Source organism: Mchenga conophoros, linkage group LG2 (assembly GCF_057382185.1).
Source record: "Mchenga conophoros isolate Kocher_MC1m ecotype Shallow Benthic linkage group LG2, M_conophoros_male_GT1.1, whole genome shotgun sequence".
NCBI classification, from domain to species: domain Eukaryota; kingdom Metazoa; phylum Chordata; class Actinopteri; order Cichliformes; family Cichlidae; genus Mchenga; species Mchenga conophoros.
In genome coordinates this window covers 36,595,110-36,617,507 of record NC_140527.1, presented here as the reverse complement: position 1 = coordinate 36,617,507, position 22,398 = coordinate 36,595,110, and the positions used below count along the sequence as shown (strand labels likewise).

The 22,398-nt window shown below is 41.0% G+C and overlaps 2 protein-coding genes and 1 long non-coding RNA gene across 7 annotated transcripts in view; 2 read left to right on the top strand and 1 right to left on the bottom strand.

The window, feature by feature from the left end:
- The first annotated feature begins 583 nt into the window (after window positions 1-583).
- atp1b4 (ATPase Na+/K+ transporting subunit beta 4) lies at window positions 584-6,525 on the top strand. Of its 3 annotated transcripts, none has more exons than XM_085244415.1 (9): window positions 629-712; window positions 1,432-1,488; window positions 2,006-2,222; window positions 3,752-3,880; window positions 4,001-4,105; window positions 4,444-4,643; window positions 5,148-5,204; window positions 5,304-5,396; window positions 5,493-6,525. In XM_085244415.1, exons 1-9 carry the CDS (start codon window positions 644-646, stop codon window positions 5,652-5,654), a joined length of 1,089 nt encoding a protein of 362 aa, XP_085100541.1. In that variant the 5' UTR covers window positions 629-643; the 3' UTR covers window positions 5,655-6,525. The 3 variants fall into 3 exon arrangements, with proteins under 3 accessions (XP_085100534.1, XP_085100541.1, XP_085100538.1); XM_085244412.1 differs by lacking the exon at window positions 629-712 and adding an exon at window positions 1,109-1,298; XM_085244408.1 differs by lacking the exon at window positions 1,432-1,488 and having other exon boundaries at window positions 584-712.
- A 3,256-nt stretch (window positions 6,526-9,781) lies between these two features.
- On the bottom strand, window positions 9,782-22,194 carry lamp2 (lysosomal-associated membrane protein 2). Of its 3 annotated transcripts, none has more exons than XM_085244394.1 (9): window positions 22,055-22,194; window positions 19,193-19,305; window positions 17,294-17,504; window positions 17,037-17,198; window positions 16,526-16,947; window positions 16,315-16,425; window positions 15,917-15,971; window positions 15,663-15,830; window positions 9,782-10,990 (listed from the first exon to the last, which is right to left on the bottom strand). In XM_085244394.1, exons 1-9 carry the CDS (start codon window positions 22,092-22,094, stop codon window positions 10,848-10,850), a joined length of 1,425 nt encoding a protein of 474 aa, XP_085100520.1. In that variant the 5' UTR covers window positions 22,095-22,194; the 3' UTR covers window positions 9,782-10,847. The 3 variants fall into 3 exon arrangements, with proteins under 3 accessions (XP_085100520.1, XP_085100515.1, XP_085100526.1); XM_085244389.1 differs by having other exon boundaries at window positions 10,795-12,070; XM_085244400.1 differs by lacking the exon at window positions 9,782-10,990 and adding an exon at window positions 12,228-14,557.
- LOC146582553 (uncharacterized) overlaps window positions 20,994-22,398 on the top strand; it is a 3,446-nt gene continuing 2,041 nt past the window's right edge. The window contains exons 1-2 of the long non-coding RNA XR_014888235.1: window positions 20,994-21,821; window positions 21,918-22,238. This is a non-coding gene — a long non-coding RNA (uncharacterized LOC146582553). The remainder of the gene's footprint in view (window positions 21,822-21,917; window positions 22,239-22,398) is intronic.

Here is a 22,398-nt window from a genome sequence, read left to right as displayed (position 1 = left end):
TATTTGACATGAAATCTGGTTATCAGTTGGGACAAGAGAAAAGGGGCATTTTGGGGGGTTCTCAGGAGCTATTTTGTATTTTAAATGTTATTTGAGAGCTACTTTTTCAACAATTGTGTTTACACTTTGTCTCAGGACAACTGTAATTTACACACACAAACAAAGAAACGAAATGAAAAACAGCCTTATACACTGCCTGTGCACAGACCCTGAGCATGAAATGTGAATGTCCCCCATAAGTGACATTGGAGTATTTTTTAAAATAGTTACTCAATACAAATTAATGTAAAAAATGTCCAGTGTTCTCCAAACAATTTTCATTTCTGATGGAATATTCTGATTTTATGGGCCCCGGCTGCCCAGAAAAATCCTGGAAGCACCCCTGCTCGCTTTTCTTTTGAAGGACATGTTCAGGTTATTAATCTGCACTGACAGGAGAACTACTGACAAATATATTTTTGTGACTTTTAGTTCTCTGCAAACATCCTTATTTGGCTTTTACTGTAAAAAACGCGAGCTCTAACACACACGCACGATTTGCCGCGCATATCTCAAAGAATTGCTTTTTCCATGACGCAATTTCTCTTTTCATGTAAAAGGAGGAGGGGAACTTCTTAGGGACGTTCCCCCCTTCCACTTTAGTATGGGGGTAACAGAACGGTACGTGACCGGAGTGCTAATGGGATCAGGGATGAGGACTACTTCACCAGAGGTTAGTTTATGGTAATCCGTTGAAATTGTGGGTGCTGACAGCTGGATTAGTGCGCATACACGTGCGTGGAGTGTATCTAATGATTGATTTACTTTGATTTGATTTGTGATTTAAGTTAGATAAACACCCGAGTCAAAGATATTTAACTAAGAATTGAAAAATAGTTAATTGCTGGAAGATCTTTGCGCATTTACAGTACGCAGCCAGGCGCTGATTGAGTGTCTTGTGCTGGGAGAGGCTATAAATATTGTATTCACGCTTTGCTTCAGCTTAGCAGACAATGGCTGATGGTGTGCGTGTACAGCATGCAGTGCTGTGATCCAGGCCGCTGCCAAAACGTCTGTGGGACCCAAAAAAGAAAAAGCACTTTGCATCCCACCCCCAGCTTTTCTCCGGCCAGCGCTCATTCACTATGATGCGCGCCTAGTTGAAGGAAGCTCTCCACACCCGGTTCCCCCTGCACGCCTAAAACTTTCTAATGAAATCCCCCAAAACTTTTTGACAAATAATATTTTTTTTCCTCTGGGGGCCAATAGGGTTTTCGACTTATTAATCCGTGTTTTTTTAATTGAAAAGAGAACTTCAGGTATGTCCGACTTTTCATTCATCGATAGAGCACAGATTGTGTATTTCAGATAGCTTGGCTTTGAATTGAAAAGTAATTTAATGGACACCGTGGATTGTGGTTGGTTTAACTGGCACCTTTTCTTTCTGCGAAGAATATGGAGCCCAGTTCCACAGAGGGAGGAGCTGAGGAGAAGCTTGTTAGAAGTCTTGTGAGTGCTGAGATTATTTTATTCTTTTTTCCCTCTGGCTCATGAGCGTTTTTGATGAACCTCAAAGTTATCAACCCCGCTCCCATCCTCCCGTAGCAGCAGATTCTTATAAAGGCCTCTCTCTCGCAAATGATGTGTCCTGTGGCTCCTCTGGGATCTGTGTGTCCTGGCCTCTGGATGCTGAGACTCAGTAACAGCTGGCTGTCAGAGTGACCCTCCAGCTCTGCTGTCTGCAGCTGCTGCTCCAAGCAGGAGGGTCCACTCAGAGGAGGTCAGCTCTCCCAACGAGTGCCACAAGGTCACCAGCGGGTTTATAATTTGCAGAAACGGAGGACAGGACCATCAGTTCATTAATATGCAGAGCGCTGTCTGGCAGTTTATGTTATCGGTCATACTCAGATCAGGAGGCATGCCATTTTTTTCCTGCAGTAATTTGAAAAGCAAATAGGTTTCATTGTAGAACTCAGCAGTTTAGAATATGTGTGGTGAGGGCTTTTTCTCTTCTTCTTTCCACCAGCCTCACAAAGTGATACTCAAGCATGGCCAAGAGCTGGAGGAAGAGCAGGAGGAGCTGGCCGAGCATCAGCCTCTAGAGCAGGAAGACCTCAACTTTGAGAGATGGAAGCGCAGGCCGATTCCCAAGAGGACGCTCCACCAGAAAATAGACGACCTGAAGACATACCTGTGGAATGCAGAGACCAACGAATTCATGGGTCGCTCTGGGAAGAGCTGGAGTGAGTTGATGAAGAAAGAAAAATTCTCTGCTGTTGGGTTATGGGGAAGGGACATTTTGTATCATATATTTTTTAGTGCATATGACCATAACGACACTTTTAATGTTGAGTGCAACACAGTTAATCATCCTAAATAACATGCAAATGTGATGGTTCAGTGTGTGTGTGTGTTTTTTAAGATGCACTCAGCGATAGTTTTAGGGTGAGAAATGTCTTTCCAGTCCAGTGACTGAGCTCACTGTGCTGCGAGTGTGTGTGTGTGTGTGTCCTCATGCTCAATGTTTACATAGGTGCATGGATGATTCAGAGTGTCCCGACAAAAACAGACTGCCTGGGGACGATTCCCCAGCGGGACGCACTGTTCAAGGCCTCACATTGGCCAGGAAACACATTCCTCTACATCTTACCATGCTCTCCACAGCCTCTTTCCCAAAGCCTTGGCGACCTCATTGCTGAACTTAACATGCTTGTGGCCTCTCAGTTGCAGTAAAACACGTAGAGGTGTTCATGTTCTTTTCCCCCGCCCTGTAAATCTAACTGCCAAATCGAGCTTTGGGCGCTGGAGAACTTTTTTGGCATGAGCGACACACTGGACGAGTTTGTTGAGTCACTGGTGATGGAGCAACCTCTTGGTATAACCAGGGTAGTTGCTATGTGATGCTGTTGAGCCCCCTCTCTTTTCACACAATGGCAAACACGATCCAACTGTGTGCAGAAAGAACTTCTAAGGAAAGTGTGTGTTACTTGCATAAGCTGCAATGCCGGATCCCCGGGCCACATAACCAGTGTGTGTGCACACTTGTGGAAGAGTGGGGCCCATGTGTCTGCTGAAGAAAGACCCCGAGTTGAAGTCTGTGCTGCGTGTCCTGTGAGACGAGTGTGTAAGAGGGGACACAATACCAGAGTGGGGTGATTGGGGTTCCTTGGAGCTGGCTGTGCCTCTATGGCTGCAAAAGGACCTTCACTACGATGGCAACCGGAGGTTCACTGTGTTCCTGAGTGAAAGGACAGCTGGGAGAATTCTCACTGAGCTCAAACAGAAAGGCCTTTGTGGCTCAGGGGATGCAACGCTGGCTACAGCTAGTCCCCTGTGAAATTGCCCACACAGCAAAAGCCATTTTATTTAGGACACGTTTAGCTTGATTAGTAGCTAATGGACTGTTAATTGAAAATTGCAGACCAGTGCTATTTCTCAGGATTTCTTTGGCACAAGGTCCGTGCTTTAGCTAAGTATGGGTTTCATACCAAAGCCAGTGGAGTTATTCGCAAATGCAGACACGAGGGGACCACAGTGCTTTTTTTTATTCCTAAACAAATTAGTGACCGTCCTGATCAAGGACAGTAGCTGGAGTCCAGACAGACCAAATGGTTTGCCTGAGCAAAGTGGGAATTGTTCATGGTTCGTTATTCCCCTTCACTCAGATCAGATGTAATTTATCAGGAGCTGTGTTGTCTGTTATGTAATCCACATTTGTGCAAGTACTCCCTAATGCCTCTTTTTATTTTTTTCCTTCACTCTCACCATTCAGGCCTCATCCTACTCTTCTATGCTGCACTTTATTTGTTTCTTGCAGCCATGTTTGGCGGCTGTTTGTTTTGCCTCATGTGGTCTATTAGTCCCTACCACCCCACCTTCAACGATAGAGTGATGCCACCAGGTAACTATAACTCCAAACTCAAACCACCTCCTCTGTTCTCTGTCCCTCTAGCTGTCCTTCTGTCTGTTGCTTCTCCCTGAATCTCAGCACAGTTGACTGTCTCTGCGTCTCCACTGGCAGGTATGACGATGGCCCCGCACCTAGAAGGCCATGAGATTGCTTTTAACGCATCTGATCGCAAATCCTGGAGGAAGTACGCCAGGTCTATGGAGGAATATCTAAGACGTGAGTGATGCGATCGAGGTGGGGTGGTCAAAGCTGGGAGGTCTGACAAGGTTGTTGAGTTTGTTTAAAATGAAGAGACATGGAATGGGTTAATCCTCATCTTCACTGCCTTTGTCCCTCTTTTTTCTATTTGGTCCTTGCAGGGCATGCTGGGAAGGGAAGCCTCTTTGTGGGCAGAGGGTTGCTATTCAGTCCTGGGTGTTTTTTTTTTCACAATCATCTTTTGTCAGGCTTTCTTAATCAGAGGCCTGCGCCTGGCAGGGCACTGCAAAGGTTTATTTATGCCCTCCTCTCTCTCTCATTCTCCCTCCCCCTTTCTCTCTGCTCTGTACTTTCAGCGTATAACGATGCTGCTCAGCAGAGGAAGAATATTCCCTGTGATAAGGAGACATACTTCATGCAGGACGACTTGGACGAGGCTGCAGAGCGGAAAGCGTGTCAGTTTAAACGGTCCTGGTTGGGGCAGTGTTCAGGGCTGCAGGACGCCAACTTTGGCTATTCTCAGGGAATGCCATGCATCCTCCTTCGAATGAACCGGGTAAAAAAAGATGGATTTTAAAATATCAGAAATCCAGATTACTGTACTGTGAATCAATTTTACTATCAATTTACTGTGTGAGTGACATCTTGTGGTCATTCTAGGTAAGACAGAGAGAAAGCCTTTTGTCATTGGGTGCTTATTTCATGCCTAATTAGAAACATTTTTGAATGTTTTCACATATTTATTTGTGATTTTTCTTGCAAACAGAAACAGTCGGTGCCCCACAAAGAGGGCAAAGGAAACTCACCATCAGCTGTGCCTTAAAAAAAAATCTACTTATCTAATTCAGTTTGGGACAAAGATGATACATAGCGTGTGCATGCAAACAATGCAGGATGGAAAAACTACAAGAGAGAAAATGAGGCTTTGGCATATTAAAAAAATGGAATATTTCACTTTTAAATGTAAAGACATTGTCAGATGAATCCACAAAGGTGCATCTTTACATTTGTGCTTACAGAGTGAGACATTTTCCCTCTTACTCTTGTTCTTCTTTAATAGATCCTCGGTTACTTACCTGGTCAGGGGAAACCGATAAATGTGACCTGTGGCGTTAAGGTAAAGTTTTTCTTTCTTGATTCTTTGACTCATGACTGAAAGTGTATAAAAATAAGTAAGTCTGTAAAATAGACTTACTATTTTAAGTTTCTCTCTCAGAAAGGACCACCAGAAGTCTTGGGAAAAATTGAGTTTTTTCCCAAAAGCATTTTTGAAAACAAGTATTATCCATACTACGGGAAGCTGAGACATGTGAGTGAAAGTTTCATGATTGTCGGGGAACTGCTGCAGCAGCAGTCGAATTTAAAACACCCGTCGGGTCTTAATCTTCTGTCTCTCGTCTCTCAGGTAAACTACTCTTCACCAGTCGTGGCTGTACGTTTTACGGGCGTGCAGCAAGGCGCTAACATCCAAGTACAATGCAAACTGAACGGAAAGGGCATCATTAACGATTCTCCCACTGACCGCTACCTGGGCAGCGTGACCTTCTCCTTGGAGGTCGGAGCGTAAGGCGAAGGTGTCGCAGGACGCTCACAAGACGAGGCAGGAAAACATTCACGAGACAAGATTTATACTGAACCGTTATTTTCCATGAGATATGTAATTTGCCCCTGTCCTCGTCTTTCACTTAAATATCTTCTGCTGTGAAACAAAATCCTCAAGAAGTAGGTATTTACTCGTGTTTTTTGTTGTTTCTTTGTACCACGAGTGTGCTACTGGCACCTGCACCCACAACAAACAGTGCTGAGCACAGGAACGAGTGCCTAGAGCGAGTTATTCCTGTTCGATTCCTGATATTTTGTAATGATTAGTGAGATTAACCGCACTAAATTACACTCTGCCCATTAGTTAGAGTTTCTGGCTATGCAAATCCAATTATGAATTAAACATTAATAGGGAACTAGAGTTCTTTCAGGTTAGATCGTACGTTTTTGTGCACATTTTTGTGCGACCAAGTGTACTAATTTGTTTTGCATTATATTTTTCAAACATGTATATTGTAAGAATTCAAAGAACTATCATGCAAACACTGAAAGCAGGACTTGTACTGTACTTACACAGTAAAAAAAAAAGACATAATAAATGCAAATACATGATTACTATATTTTTGTTGAATAGAGCAGTATTATACATTTATGATAAAGTATCACTTCTTCTTTTGTAAAAAATATTCGCTTTGGAAAATGAAATACTATACATGACTGATCAATAAAGAGACGCACTGTGCTGTGAAATAGTTTGTCAAAGGTCTGCACCGTTTTAATTATGCTATAACTATTTTGTGATAGTATTAATCATGCCTGAACTGTGCTACTAAACTTGGTATCAGTGTTGTATTTATTCCTATTATAGCTCTTACAATAAATACAGTGTTCTGGTATGTACTGCAAGTTTTCTTCCACATCACTAACAGCCTGCACAGACTCTGACATGTTGCTACAACATCTAAATTGATTTACTGCAGAAGTCTCATATTTTTAAAGAATGTCGTATTATACAGAGGCAGCTGCTATAAAACAAGGTTATAAAGTAAACACTTAATGCTTCCTTAAGAAGTAAGAGGCTGCTGCTCAAATGCAAAATGCACTTGATTAACCACAAACCAAGCAAGAAAGACAGCAGCAGTGATCTTAGAGAAGTAATTATTGCTGCCCATCAGTTTGGGAAGCGTTTCTAAACAACTTTAAATCCATCATTCTAGAGTGAGACTGATTACGTACATTCAAATTTCCAGTACCAACTTTATTGGCATCTCAACAGCTGTGTTTTATGCTGGTGTCGAACAAAGAGGCCAATCAACACGCTTACCATCCACTGGAGGGTAAGTGTAAGGAATCGGTTCTCAGACTTTTTGAATCGTTAACCACAAAAATTTAATTCTAGTAAAATGTGTAATTGGAGGTATAATGAGGACCCAAGCACAGGACATGGAAGCAGGTTGAAACATTGGCTAAAGAAGCCCTGGAATGGATAAGGGTAATACAACTGCAGGCATCCAGGAACTGAAGAGTAATAAGAGATTAACACGAGGGGGCTCTACCAAAGGGAGGATCGTGTTTTCATTTTATACTTCGCTCTTAGCTTTTCATGCCCCAGTGCAGCAGCTCTTCGTCTCTGTGTTGTTGACAAAAAGAGGGGGTACCACTCAAACGCTTTGTCTACATTTTTGCTTCAAGTTCAGATAAAATGTCAGAAACCCATTTATACAAAGTCAGCATTGATACTCGTCTCCATATCAGTTCAGCATTGTGCAACTCCAGGGTCAACTTGTTTTCATGTCAGTAGCTGGCATGAGAGTCACGGCTGTGCGTGCTTGTTACAGGTCATAAAAAGCAGGTAGCCAATCAAAGTCAAATGCACAGTTTAGGCCATTTGATCGTTCAGCAGTGTAAATGTTTACGCCCGTTAACCTTTGAATGCAGTTTAGTCGCAAGACTCTCGAGCTTGTAGGGAAAGTTCCTACGACACTGGCAATAGTCACCTACAAGTTCTAATGATGTTATCGAGCACATGTTTTAATTAATTATTCAAAGAACACAGAGAGGGTAGATTTTTTTTTCTTTATATAATGTTCCTGAAACGTTAAAAGTTAAACTAAGACATTCTCCCTGCAGCATGTTGAGCATGGCTTGGAGTACCAGATTATACTCTAATCTTTTATGAAACATTCCCACAATGATATTAAGGTGGGAAAACATCCTCCAAACAACCTTATGAAATGAAAATGAAAATTAACAGATTGCGTTAGAGCAGTGGTGTCAAACATAAGGCCCAGGGGCCAGAAATGGCCCAGCAAGAATGCCAATCAAGCCCACTAGATGGCTTTCTATAGCATTATAAAACATTTTAAATTTTATAACATTTCTAAATGATAAAGGCCTCCACCCTTACTACACCAAAGTAATTAACTAAAAGATGATCAACTAAAGGAAAGAAAATTTCCAGTTTTTCTGAAAAAATAAACATTTTTCTGTCTGTTAACAAAAAAAACCAAACAAAAAAAACGTTCTATTTTATGACAGGACAGTCCGGTGAATGAGCAATTTCACACATTTATTTCTTAGCAGCAGAGATGATTTGCATTTCTTTTTTGTGTGTTAAGATATCTCAGGGATTACATATTAAGGTAAACATCTTAACCTGACAGAAAGGAGTGTTTTGCTGTTCTGGCCCACTTAAAATGAAAGTGGGTCGTATGTGGCCCACGGTATAAAATGACTTTGATATCCCTGCATTAGAGGTGAGTATTAGAGTAGCAGCTCATCAGGTTCACAGGTTAATTTCTTAAGTACTAAAAGTAGAGTAACACGTTTTCTTGTCACTGGTTGACAAGAAACTAAACTAAGCAAAATTACAACCCACTGACAAATGTGACCTTAAGCACAGGTTGGGTGGAGACCCATTAGGTGTTCAGTGTGTCTGAGGTTAAATGAATCCTGACCATGAAGCTATGGTGGTAGACAGGTTGACTGATGAGGTCAGGCATGAGTCTGTGGACTATGATGTTTGCAGATGACATTGTGGTCTGTAGGGAGAGAAGGCAGCAGGTGAAAGAGCTTTGAGAGATGGAGGAATGAAGGTCAGTGGAAGCAAGACAGAATACATGTGTATGAATAAGAGGGAGACAGGTGTAACAGCGAAGCTGCAAAGAGTAGAGGTAGTGAAGTATTTGAAATACTTGAGGTAAACCATCCAAAGCAATGGGCAGTGCATGAGAGAGGTGAATAGAGTGCAAGTGAAGAATATCAGGGCTGATTCATGACAGAAGAGTAGCGAGACCAGCTCTGATGCATGGTTTGGTGATGGCGGTACGGCCAAAATGACAGGAGGCCGAGCTGAAGATGAAGGAAAGCGCAGGGTGAGTGACTCTGAGGCAAATTTAGAGAACAAAGCTGAGATGGTTTGGATGTGTGCAGAGGAGGAACAGTAAATATATTGGATAAAGGGGGTTAAAGATGGAGCTACCAGCTAGGAGGAAACGAACGACCACAGAGAAGATTCATGGATGTAGTGGAGGAGGACATGCAGAGGGTTGGTGTGACAGAGGTGGAAGATGCTCAGGTGATCCGTGGTGGCGATCCCTAAAGGGAGTAACTGACAGGAGGAGGTAATGTTTGGCAACGTTGTGTGAACATTTTCTGAAACATTTAGTTTTGCATGATTACGATGGAAAAAAAAACAAACAAACAAACAAAAAAAAACCCCAACTCCCCAAACATTTAGAGTCCTGATGTTTATGAAATGCTCCTCTAATTTAATATTAACCTAGGTAGAGTGCTTCACCTGAAGTATTCTGAGGATGCTGTCAGGCTAACAAATACAACATGATCTGGTTTCACATCCATCTTTTAAGAGTTTTGAACTAAATGGTTTGATTATCATAAAATGTGGACTACCAATCCATCCAGAGGGTTTGCAAAGTCAGCTGATAAAATGTTAAAACCATCAGAGCATAAAGTAGAACAACATTATCACTGAAGATTTTTTTAAAGCAGGTTATCACCAAAGACTTTAAAGGGACCCTGCTTTAAGCATCAATAGGACAGCAGTCAGGAGATGAGTTTTTCTAGCTAAGTCTGCACCTTGACAAGTAAAGCAAAGTAGATACAGTTTAAGAAAAAAATAAATGACAATGATACAAAACAAGAACCAAACTTTATTTAATTTGTTCCCCACTTGTGTCAAACAAGCTCATCACATCACATTCTTCATCAGATGGAGACAAGCTTCAAGCAAGCAACTCGAGAGGTGCACAACAGAAAGGCACGAAACTGTCGGGGAGTGACCGGACGCTCAGAATCACATGAACGAAACGGTGCGACTCGAGGAAACGTCGTCTTCACACCTGAACTTCACCTGTCGTTAGTGTACTATGACATGGACGGGGTAGTATGCGGTTTGATCCGGGTGATCGGTGTAAGCCTGAGTCTACTGCGTTTGAGCTTTTTCAAATATCACAGGGTTACGAGGGGACACCACCATGATTAACTCACCAAGTACTCATGTGTAAACAAATGTTCATTTCAGGAAAATATAAATCTCCTACCGTGAGTGAGAAACAACATTAAACCAGAAAAAAAAAACAAAAAAACTAAACAAAGGTGGTCCCAATGCTGGTTAAGTGTCCTGTTATCGTCCCTTTAATTGAGCTACAAGTGACCAAGTGTGTGCATCAAAAAGAGGTTCATGTTACATGGAGCGTAATACAATTAGCGACTCAGTGGAAAAATATGAATGTCTGGGAAATTAATGACAGTGGCTCTATTAGCTTGCTTGTACATTCATGTCATCAAAAATCAGTGTCATTCATTCTATACAAGAGTAATTTACACATATACTATTATACAGCACAGAAACCGAGAGCAAAAAGCCTCTCTGGGGTGGCGGAGGGAAGGGAGGAGGAAGTGGAAGGCTAATCGCAGCCATAAATTTAACTTTTTAAAACATGCAATCTATAATCAAACGATGCAATATCGATCATAAATGTTTTGGTACTCTATTCAGTCACTGGCAATAAAGCAAAACGGAGGGGACAAATTTGAAAGGGGGTTTGCGAAATAAGCTGAAAGGTTATTTTATTTTTTTAAGACGTTGTCTCACGGGAAACTGAAGAGAGCATAAATGTGGGCAGGAGAGTGCTGGGAAGGTGTTTGTTTTTTTTTTTAAAGAGCTGTAAGGGGCAGAAGACGCAGCGGGGTTGAATTATACGGACTGGTAGCCAGTGCGACTCTTCCTCCGACCAATCAGGTAAGAGATAAGCACAAGGATGATTAGGAAGCTGAGTGCCACGCCAACTGCGATGGGCACCAAAAAGCTCAAATCAGAATCCAGGAAGCACTCTTCAGCTGACAGAAAGAGAGACACAGAAAGGACAGGTTAGTGCTTTAGGAGGAAAAACACTCAGAGGAAGTTTGGGTTAGAAATGCAGCAGGAAGCAGTGAGAAGAGGAAACAGCAATCAGCAACATTACAGTAGTGTTGATTTTGGTGGTGGTGGGGATAAATAAGTCAACACAAGGATTTGAGTCAGTGTAATAGTTATTAAAGTAAGTGATGGAGGTTTGGAAGATGCACAAAAACGCCTTTTTGCCAAATCCAATTGATGCCGCTCTTATACAAAGCTGGTCAGCACAGCTTAGCATAAACACTAGAAACTGGTCATGTCAGCATCTTTAAAGTCTGCTCATTAACAGGTTAATCTGAAAAGACCGTTAATACAACCTGTGGATTTTAATATGTACAAGTTGTTTGTTGCCATGAAGAGAAAAGAAAAAAAAACAAGATTTCTGAATCTAACCACCGCCAGCCAAGAAATTAGTTCAGATTTATTCATTCTGCTTAATTTGTGCATCTTAAATATTTAATTTAAAAAACATTTTCTGCAAGAAATGGTGGCACTACTGTACTGCCTGGTTTACATGGCACTCATGGTTACATTAGAGCAACATCACAGCCTTTATTTTAAGGAGCTGGCAGTCTCTGCATCAGCCGAAGTGCGGCCGAGTTCAGGGTAGGAATCGTGTAGAAAACCAGCTTAAGTGATCTTTTGAGCTGCTGGCACAGACTTCAGTTAAATCTAAAGATGCAGTCTCAGCGTTTCCAGTCTTTACGCGAGGCTAAACTGTAGCTTCAAATTTACAGACAGAACAGCGTCAATTTGGCTCTCAGCAAGAAGAGAATCTGAACACCTATCAACACTACATAAACACAATGATAGTTTTTCCCCACAATTAGTCAAAGGCAGCAACTATCCTTTGTATAGCTGAAAGCTCTAAATGAGAAATTAGAAAGACTGATAGCCGGTGGCCATGCTTCTCCTTCTTCCGATGAAGTAGGCCAGCAGAACAATAAGAATGAGAACAAGCAGGGCAACTCCGACAGCTATGGGAACAAGGAAGCTCTCCCCATCAGCCAGGCATTCCTCAGCTAAACAGGAGTGAAGAGAGCAGAGAGGTGAATGTCTCACAGGCTTAACATAGGACATAAACATAACATATGGTTACTGAAAGGACAGCCGAAAGATAGAAGTGGTCTGACACGTAAATCTCCCAGGTATTAAAAGCATAAACATTTACTCAAGTGGTTCAACAGCACAATCTTTTATTTCTGTAGAAAACACTAAAAAGCTCAGTTGACACAAGTTGAAATCCAATTTATTATAGCTAACAGCATGAGAGAATGCAGAGGAAATCAGTTGCATCCACATAACACACAACAACAACTGAGATTGTCTTGCAGCACAGATTCCCTTTATGTGTGTGCATGTCTCCTCCACGAGTGGAGGGAAATTAAGCAGCCAAACATCACGCAGCGAGTAAGCAGTGAGTTACTGAATGCACAGGACAAAGTTATTGAGCAAAGCTTGTTAGATGATTTGACAAGTGTCTAATTCAAACTCTTAATGCTGCAAAACCATCATCTTCATCATCAAGGCAACTTGTACAAAGCTGAAATACAAACTGCAACAATCACAAGCAAAAGTCAAAGCTCTTAAGTGCCATTAACTATACGCATATACAGTGACCTGGAAAAAGCAGAATTTCACAAGCATCTTGGGAAATAAAAAAAAGTAATGATTTGTGGCTGCGACCAAATGAACAATAAACAGTACTCTGCTTGAATTAACATACAGCTACTGTCGTGTCACACAGCCTGCCTGTCATTACAAAGAACACATTCTGTGGCCTGCAATACCCGACTGTGCTACTCTGATCCAACTCCCTGATTCGAAAGGTCCTGAAAACTTACTTTCAGCCTCTTTAAAAATCCATTTAATGTCAAGTTATCACTAATTTCAGCACACCAATTAAAGTTATCCTGGCAGTTGTGTGGTTGTTTGCACATTTATTAGAATAATCGGATTAAACTACAGCCTGAGGTCTTAAAGAGACAGGTAAGCTGAAACCTAACAAACAGTTTGGCATTTGGAAAACTGGACTGACTTTAAGAGTTGTAGCACACAGATTAACCAAACATGATATGAACGTGTCAAGTTGTGAGCTAGAGAGATGCACGAGAATTGTGCAACACGCCAAACCATTCCTGCACCATTTGTCGTCATTCCTACTCAGTTTCGTGACATATCTAAAGATGCAGAGCTCTGAACCCAAAGTTTTCAGGGGCTTTAACACCCACTGATCCAGCAGCAGCCACCTGTAGAGCTCAGGCCAAAGCCCAGAATTTTACACAGGTGAGATCATGTGACAGCAGAGTCAACGTAAGAAAAATATAAAGAGTGTTTAAGTGCATTTACATGCAAATATCCCCATTTCAGAATCATCTGTGCTGAAAGTGAATATCTACATAATAGTATGATCCCTTTTCTAAACATAATGCCAAAATGTCTTCTGAGTGAGGAAGAGAGAAAACTGCCCCACACAACTTCCGGTTTGAACAGAGCATGTGCAAATTTAATGACTAATGATAGCTTCATCACAGGTTTGTCACTCTGGGGGTCGTCACAATAATCTGTTGGTGAGCCATTGTTAAAGTAATTAGCGCCATGTGTGCTTTTATATGTTCAATGTCATAACCAGGACAAATATCTTATGTTTCTCCTGCTCTACAGGGGCAAACATGGACTAAGGCATATTCATCTACAGCCTTTTAAAAGGAGCAGACATTCATCTGTGTTAATGAACTTCCAGGGAGGGAGGAGGGGAGGAAAAAAAAAAAAAAAAAAAAAAAAAAAAAAAGCTGCTGTGACATTGAGGTTTTCAATTGATTTCCACAAATTCTCAATGGGGGTTAAACAAGAAAACAAATGTTTTAAAGACAAAAACAAAAAGGGGAATGTCTGCTGAGCGAGTGCAGGATCCTACAGAAACCAATTACATGGTCACATCTTGTGCTAGAAATGTGGAAGACGTTCAGGGGGCTTCGTTTATGAAAAGGTAGACTTTGCATGACCAGATATCCAATTTGAACAAATGCTTGATAGATCTTGCACTTGCCCATTAACCAATAAAAAAAACAAAACAAAAACAGAAAAGACATTCAGGTGAAAACAAAAACATGAGGAAAACAAAAAGACACCACAAACACTTGGGGGGGTAAACAAGTCTGGTCCTTGAGAGAAAATCCTGCATCTTTATGAAAACCAAAACTTTACACCTCAATGATCAGACAGTAAATTTTGAGTCCCCTCCACACTGATGCCATTTCACAAAACTGTAGATTTAGTTTTAGACCAACTCCTGAATGTGAGACCATGAAGGCCAAGGACCAGGCTTGGGAACCCCCATAACATCACAAGATCGACTGCAATATGAATTTAAAGAGTCTGATATCCAACGTAAGTCTTTCTTCGACCAATCACGTAAGCAATCACTACAATGAGAATTAAGCCAGCCAGAGCAGCGCCAACAATGATTGGGACTAAGATGTTTGGGTCGTCCACTGAACATTCATGGGCTGCAGATAAAGAGAGAGTCAGTCAGCAGGTAGAACAGTGCGTTTGTGATTTAACAAACATTGTGAGACAGACATGTGACGCAGCAGGACAACAGGTCAGATTATCTGTAGTTTGTTTTTCGAGCACACGACACCAAAATCTCATCTCTTTCAACTCAAGACTTAATGACAGATGTTATTGCAGATGTTTATGAAGTAATTAGGTGGATGAACCAGACCTCATTTTCATGATGTTTAGTGCTTTAATTTAAGACTACAAAGGCAATAAAAAGCACAGCTTCCTTCAGTGATGTCAGTAAACTGCTTGCATGTATAAAACTCTGGGGCAACCTGATATTTAAAGTGCTAGCATGCCTGTAGTTCTCAAAAAGAACCGATATTGATAGTATTTACTATTCGATATTGATTTGCAACAGCACAGAGCTTTACCTCCTCCATCTGGAATTTCAATGCAGTCACACAGATGTTAACCTAGCCAGTGCACACATTAACCATCAACTATAAAACATAAGTCATTCTGTTACAATGAAGAGAGCAGCAATGGCTAATCAGCAGCAAACATGTGCAACAATGAGTGATAAATTAACAGGATAACACAACTGTGTCTAAAGGTGCTGTGTTTCTCTTAGATTGGATATGATAAGTCTTCCAGCAATTACACATTACCTCAAACATTTTATCAGCAACAAAAGTGCAATGCACCAAAAGAAAAGCACTGCACGGGAGATTTGTCAGCACTATGAAGAGAACCTTACAGAGGCTGCCCCTTTTTTTTTTTTTTTTTTTTAAATTATGCAAGACAACTTTTGTTTTAAAGTCACTAATCTTATGAAATTGAGGTCTGGGTCCAAACTCTAACAGGTAAAACTAGCATGTCACAGATCCACAACTATGCACAGTTGTGTGAGCCTGGTTTGGGAGAGGATGATTACTGAACAGTTTAACACCAAATAGAATTTCTTTTTTTAATGTCTTCCCTAAATAATAACCTGTTAACCAGCACTGATAAATCCATTAAAAAAAAAAAAAAAAAAAAATTCTTGCCTTATTCTGATCATGATCACAGCCACTGTCTGTACACCAGGAGATTTCAAAAATAACCTACCTGTACTGAAAACACCTTTGTTCACTCCGAAGGGCTGCACATGCAGGCTGAAGGTGTGGATGGAGAGTGCGTCGGTGATGTTGAAAGTCTGCTCCTTGTTACACATGTAGGAGCTGCCGATGGATGCCTCCCACAGATTGAGGCTGGAGTTCTCCACAGAAAAATTACCTTCAAGGAAGAAAGACAGCACATAGTTTGCCTTCTTCTCAGTGCATTGCCTGGTGTATGTGACTATACGAGAATCGTTTAGTTACCAGAGCTCGTGCTGACACTGATGTTCAGATCATGCAGGCGGAATTTCTTTGTGTCCTGTAAAATTTTAGAAACAAAACGGGAAACTGAAGACTTCGTTTAAGTCAACGGCATTACCCGTCACTGACACGGAGATTTAAAATAAAAGCATTTTAAAAGCATTTTTCCTCTTTAATTAATGAGTTGTATAACTTTAGGTTCTCATACCTCCTGTCTGAAGTAAATACTCATAATACAAGGTTACATAACCACCTTTTACTTTTTTGTTTTCCTGGAAGTGGAGTTGTCATGTTAAGGACAGTAAAATGGTAAAATGGCTAAGTATGTGCAGTGTGACCCTTGGTAAGTTTGGCAACATTATTTACCACATGGATAAATGATTTTACCTCTGAGGACTTACATTGGTAAAGGTAAACCTGATAGTCATTTTTTTAGATGCCAAAGTAAGCTCACTGCTGTTGACACCACATGATCCAGAGACATTGGCCATATTGGGATCCAAATTCATTTCCTGTAAATTTTAAGCCAGACAGAACAGAAGCAAAATCAACAAATGACAAATTATCTGTCAAGGGGGGGGGGGGTTACAAATGTGAGTATATGAAACCTACCTCGCCCTTAATACCAATGCGCAGGCCAAAGTTGGCCAGCAGACAGACTGTGCCATTTACAGTCCCGATGCTGTAGTTCCCAGTAGTGGGTACAGGGAGAGTGGGTACTGGGGTGGTAGTAGGGACAGGCATAGTTGTTGTGTTGGGGGCAAGTGTGGTTGTATTAGGGGCAAGTGTGGTTGTATTAGGGGCAAGTGTGGTTGTATTAGGGGCAAGTGTGGTTGTATTAGGGGCAAGTGTGGTTGTATTAGGGGCAAGTGTGGTTGTATTAGGGGCAAGTGTGGTTGTATTAGGGGCAAGTGTGGTTGTATTAGGGGCGGTGGTAGGGACAGTTGTAGTTGTGGCATTAGGGGCAGCAGTTGTAGTGGTATTGGGGGCAGCAGTTGTACTTGAGATGGGTTGATCTGCAGGACAGGAGCTTACTGTGCGAGGAGAAAACAGAAGAACACGTTAACAGAAATGTACAAAACGCTACAGCCAGGATGAGCTGCGTCACAGCTCGCGTACTTACTTTCAGAACTCTTGTTGCCATCACTGATAAAAGCCTGTATTTGCACATCCCACAGCGTCATGTTGACGTCACCGCTTTCGATCAGGTCCTCACTTTTGCACGAGTAGCAGGTATCCATGCCTATGTTTTTAATGTCAAGAAGCCCTCTTGCCACAGTAGGTTCTAACAAATCCAGAAAAGTCCAAAAAGTCAGCAAGATCTATCGCCAAGTTTTTTTAAAAAATAAATAAATACACATCAAGAGATGTAGATGTTACCTTTTGATTTAGAGTTAGGGAAGTGGACAGGGTCGCCGAGATTGTAGGTAAAGGTGACTACGTCCGCCTCGTAAACTTCTTCAATCTTGGAGAAGGTTATACTGAAAGTGTGACCCTCTCCAAAATTAAGCATCAGCCTTGAGTTCTTGGCATCACATGTACTTTTAGTTGAATTGGCGTCATCAGTTAAAGCAAACACAGCTGTCTGAGTCTGAAAGACAGTGTAAATGATCATAGGAACTTAATCTGACACACTTGACAAGTTTAACATTTAACTTGTAAGATGGGCAAAACAGAATACATTTCAAATTAATAACAAAATGGATCCACAGCTAATCAAGCAAGGGGTAAGCTCAGACAGTATAAAAGATGGATGCAGGTAATCAGAATGGCTATTGTGAATCCTCAAGTTGAGTGCTGTCACAGTCACAAGCTAGGCTGAATAGTCATTCTCCAGGGTTCGGTCATTGACTAGCCTTTTGTGACCAATTACCAAAATAAACTTCAATCACATGACATTAGTGTTAGAAACCATGAAGTTATCATGAAAGCATTTCTTGATGTCACTGAGCAAAGGACATGTCTTCAACCAGGAGGCACCCCCTGCTGGTCATTAAAGAGAAAGCTGTGTCAAGGCATTTCTGCTAGGGCTTCACTTTTTAGATTCAGAAGCTGCATCCATCTTCTATACAATCTATGAGCAAAACAAGAAAGCTTCTAATTTTCAGTCCGTGATTACCGACCACCTCCAATCAGCTTTAGATTTTAAATTATGCCAACATGTCCATATTTTTTCCCCTTTTTAAAAACACAAATACAAGTAAAACATACAGTCAATGCCAATGATCAGCACAAAAGCAGATTCTGAAAACCACAAGTCAAAATTAAGGAACCAGTTCTGTCGTGTGTTCATAGAGCTTAGACATGAAGCTTATTTAACACTTGCAGCCACTAGCCAACAGTAGCCTAGTCTATTAACACTTGACAGGAGTTTGTGATAGCAGTTTAACATTGGTTAAATCAAGACTAGCAACATGACTAGCACCCATCCTTCATCTTGCAGGCTTCAAGAGCAGTGGAAATTCATTTAAATTTCACCTGCCCTGACAAGCCCGAACAGCACAGAGTTTGTAAATGCTTCTTGATTTGCAAACAGGGTCTCTCCCCTCCTCATGTTGATTACAGTCTTTAGAGGCATTTTAATGGACTGGTGTTGACAAATGTAGGAAAAAGTACAAGTTTATAAAAAAAACAAAAAACCATTTGTGGGGATCCGTTTTATTATAGCTTGTCTTTTTAATTAAAAAAAAAAAGTGTGCGTACCATGTTTACTTATCTTTGTGGGGACCGGAAATTGGAATGTTACTATACTTATGGGGACAAAATGACTGTCCCAACAAGGTTGAAGGCATTTGAAACTCAATAGGGTTTTAGTGTCAGGGTTACAATTGTCCTAAACCTAACTTTAACCTAAGGGTTAAGATTAGGCATCCTTTTTATGGTTAGGGTAAGCAGCTAGGGAAAGCATCATGTCAATTAGATGTCCCCACTAAGATATGAAAACTGTGTTTAAAAAGTAGCATTTTGATAAACAGATCAGATTGTAGGGTTTAAAAGAAACAAAAATTAACTTTAAGAGATTACTTAAACAACACCTCACAAGACAACACTGCAAGAGCAGGATATCCACCAGGAAAACACCAACTAAATACTGAATAGCAAAAAATGTGTTTTTTCAGGGAACCCCTCATTTCCTCTTCACATGACTGGAACAAAAACACTGTCACAGCTAAAGTGTCTGATAAGAGCCAAGCTGCTATCACACGTCAGCACAGTATTTATATGGACTGCTGTAGACTTAAGAATCATGATTCACATCGCTAAGACAAAAACACCTACCTGGTTGTCAAGATCTTCATAGGTGACCGAGAATGTGAGCTCCAGATTGGCATAGAGGCATAACTTTCCATCTTTTGTGACATTGAACTCAATGCCATGTGATAGCTGGAACACTGGAAAGAAAAGGAGCATACTTAGTATTTTTTTCTTCTGTACATACAATTCTTACTCATAAGAATCATTAATTGTGACATTTTATGCTTTAAAAGGTCGATGAGGGGATGGAGTCAGTCCCTGCAGACCAACAAGTGGGCAAAGTTATGAAGATGACATCACTCACAGGGTCTCACAAAAGCCACACCAATCCACCCTAATTTAAAAAAAAAAAAAAAAAAAAAAAAAAAAAAACCCCACACACAAACAAACAGAAAAAAAAAAGTCCAATACCAAGTGTGTTGTCACTTTCATGTGACTGGTCATGTGTTCAGGAAGCAGAAAGCTGTAGCTCATGGAAAATGACCAAAAAAAAATATAAAGCAAAGCACATTGCAATAAAAGTAAAGCAAATGTGTAAGAGCGCCATGGAGCACACACTATAACAATTTCATAATTTAATGATTAATGTTGATCATGTATGTCTGCTGTGGTGGAACTACAACACTGATAAGATGGACTACAAAATCACCATGTTGTTTTATGCCGGTCATGTAAACATAACTTTCTTATCAAGGCTGGGATCTCAGATAAGACGTTTTCTAAGTAAGTCGTTCATCCTGTCCAACCTCATTTTGTCATCCTGCTGGAGAGAACACCTATAGTAGGTCCTGCCATCATTACAGCCTTCTCTGAATGAGGTTAAACTCATGATGACAGATGTACAGCAACAGATGTTACTAACGCAAGCCTAATCATGGCAAACCGTAAATAATAATAATAGTCACCCTTAGAAGCAGCCAATTTTTAGTCACAGTAGCTTAGGCCACCAAGCTTTAGGTTTAACACATCCTATTATTGAGGGCTGAAAACCTATCAGCAGCTTATCACATGACATGATCCCCCCCCTTAAAAAACAAAAACAAAACAACATTTGAATTGACTTGCTTAAACTTGTTCTGCGTCACCCATCAGTTAAACTGAGTTTTCCTTTCTAAAAGATGTTCCAGTTTAGTATTTGTTAAAGCAAACAATTTTTCTTTAATATTTAAATGCCAACAGCTATTATTGCAGGGTAGCCAGGAACCTTCGGAAGCACATAAAAATTTAACTCCAACCTAGATTTTTTAACCCCCCCCCAAATCATGTGACTCTAGTGCAAAGGAGTGTCAGCATTATTGTGTCCAAAGGTCTCAGTTTCCAGTCCTGGCCTTTTCAAAAACACACAATATAGTGGCCTTGAGTAATATTTCTCCAAGTTTTATAAAAGTATTTCAAAGTTTCTCTTTGGACATGTCATTCATGTTTAATCCAGTTCTTAAACCTGACCATTTTCAGAGAAATGCTTGTCCCTTGTGAAACCAACTGACACTGACCTATGAATCATCCAAGCATGACAAACAAGTCACCCGACTCAAGAGATGAACCAGTGTGCTGTGTACACTGACAACTTAAGAGTTGCTTTCTGAACACATTACTGGTTTACAGTCATTTGAAATCATTTTATGGTGAATTAATGAAAAACCAAACAACTCCCACACAACTACAAATACAGACTTAAATGTTCAAGATACTCCGGACCACAAAAATGTGCGTGCAATTAAACAAAGGCCGAAGTCCAGTTATACGCCAGCTGTGGTTTTAACCGCATGCTCTCATCATCTCAGGTCTGCAGGTAATGTGATAAACCTATAGAGTCCACAAGACACACAAGTGTTCATGAAATCTCTTACAGGCAGATATACAATCTCAGCTATACCTTAACAAATTTCAGGGCACTGAAATACCCCCTTTATTATCAGAGTAAAAAGGTACACAGCATAGTTGCAACAGGGCCCGATAAGGTGGCATATTTTCGTATCAGCCTGCAATAGACGAGAACTTTCCAGAAAAACTATTAGACAAACAGCGATCTATCCAGCTAAGCCCAGTAATTAGAAGTTATCGTCACTTAATCAAATAAGCGTCTGTAAAATCAAAGACTCTTCAATAATCCAGATCTGTAGTTCTACTCTGCATTTGCTTAGCTTTTTATGCTACACTTTAGCGCTACGGTAAATCGTTTCAGCTTCACGGTCACGTGCCAATTTCCAGCAAACTGTCAAAAAGCTAATGCTAACTATCGGACCCACGGCTCGTTTAATGTCGCACTTTCTATTCATTTCTGCTCTTGTAACCTTGACCTGTTTTAGGCCAGTATTATTTAGCAGAGGATAGGACTCCGACGGGTTTAGGCTTCATGATTAACTGGAACTTTCGCTTCTAAACCTGGTGTTATCTAATCACCAAGCCATCAGACACTAGCAATTGTTGTCCAAAACATTAGCTGCAAAATTAACGCGGAAATAGCTACTTTTTATTTTTGAGTTTTTTGTTGCCGTTTTTTGTTTTTTTCCCCCTGGTAATAAAGCAGCTATATATGTGTAAATCTGAAAGCTACATGCGACCGCTTGGCTGCGTTTCAGTTTAGTGTTGACGTATGTAACAATTAGCCATGAAGCTACGACGGCTAACCATCACGACTGAACCGCTTAAGGCCTGTACTTTATACTCACTCTAAGCAAACACGTTTGTGTCAGTGCAGTTGAACACATCTTCAACTACGTTTATACTCTGCAATTTTCCTTTCCAGAACAGCAGTAAGATTTAGCCCTGAAGCGACAGGCCCGGCGCGTCCCAGAAGTTTAATCACGCCACTTCTCAGAAACAGTGAGCGATTTTTCCCCCCAGCCCCCTTCTTTAAAGTTAAGCTATTTTGAAGACACTTACCGATTCCAAACACAAAAAAGAAAAGGCAGCGAGACATCATGGCTGGGCAGTTTGCAGGGTCAGCCGCTGGAGAGAAAACAACCGACGGAGACGCTCAGTCAGTGGTGTTTGGCTGCAGCTACCACCGACGATACCAGGAAATGACAGTCATATGACAGACGCTGACGTGCCAGCCCTATAAGAGGTGTGGAGCCAGGCCCACACCTAAATCTCGTTGATGGACTAATTATTGGCCCGTGTGCGTTTTAAAGCTCACACGAACCTAAGTGTTTAATAGCGCCTCATAAAATCTTCACCAATGATTTCATACTATTATAATTAGGGTGACTAGATACCTCCCTTTA

Coding starts and splice junctions, on each gene's coding strand:
- lamp2 (XM_085244394.1), bottom strand. CDS start 22,094: ATGATGTCTCGCTGCCTTTTCTTTTTTGTGTTTGGAATCG. Junction 16,426..16,525: donor GCATTGGTATTAAGGGCGAG/GTAGGTTTCATA, acceptor TAAAATTTACAG/GAAATGAATTTGGATCCCAA. Junction 10,991..15,662: donor CAAAGGTGTTTTCAGTACAG/GTAGGTTATTTT, acceptor TCTTTCTGTCAG/CTGAAGAGTGCTTCCTGGAT.
- atp1b4 (XM_085244415.1), top strand. CDS start 644: ATGGGGGTAACAGAACGGTACGTGACCGGAGTGCTAATGGGATCAGGG. Junction 2,223..3,751: donor TCGCTCTGGGAAGAGCTGGA/GTGAGTTGATGA, acceptor CTCACCATTCAG/GCCTCATCCTACTCTTCTAT. Junction 3,881..4,000: donor CGATAGAGTGATGCCACCAG/GTAACTATAACT, acceptor CTCCACTGGCAG/GTATGACGATGGCCCCGCAC.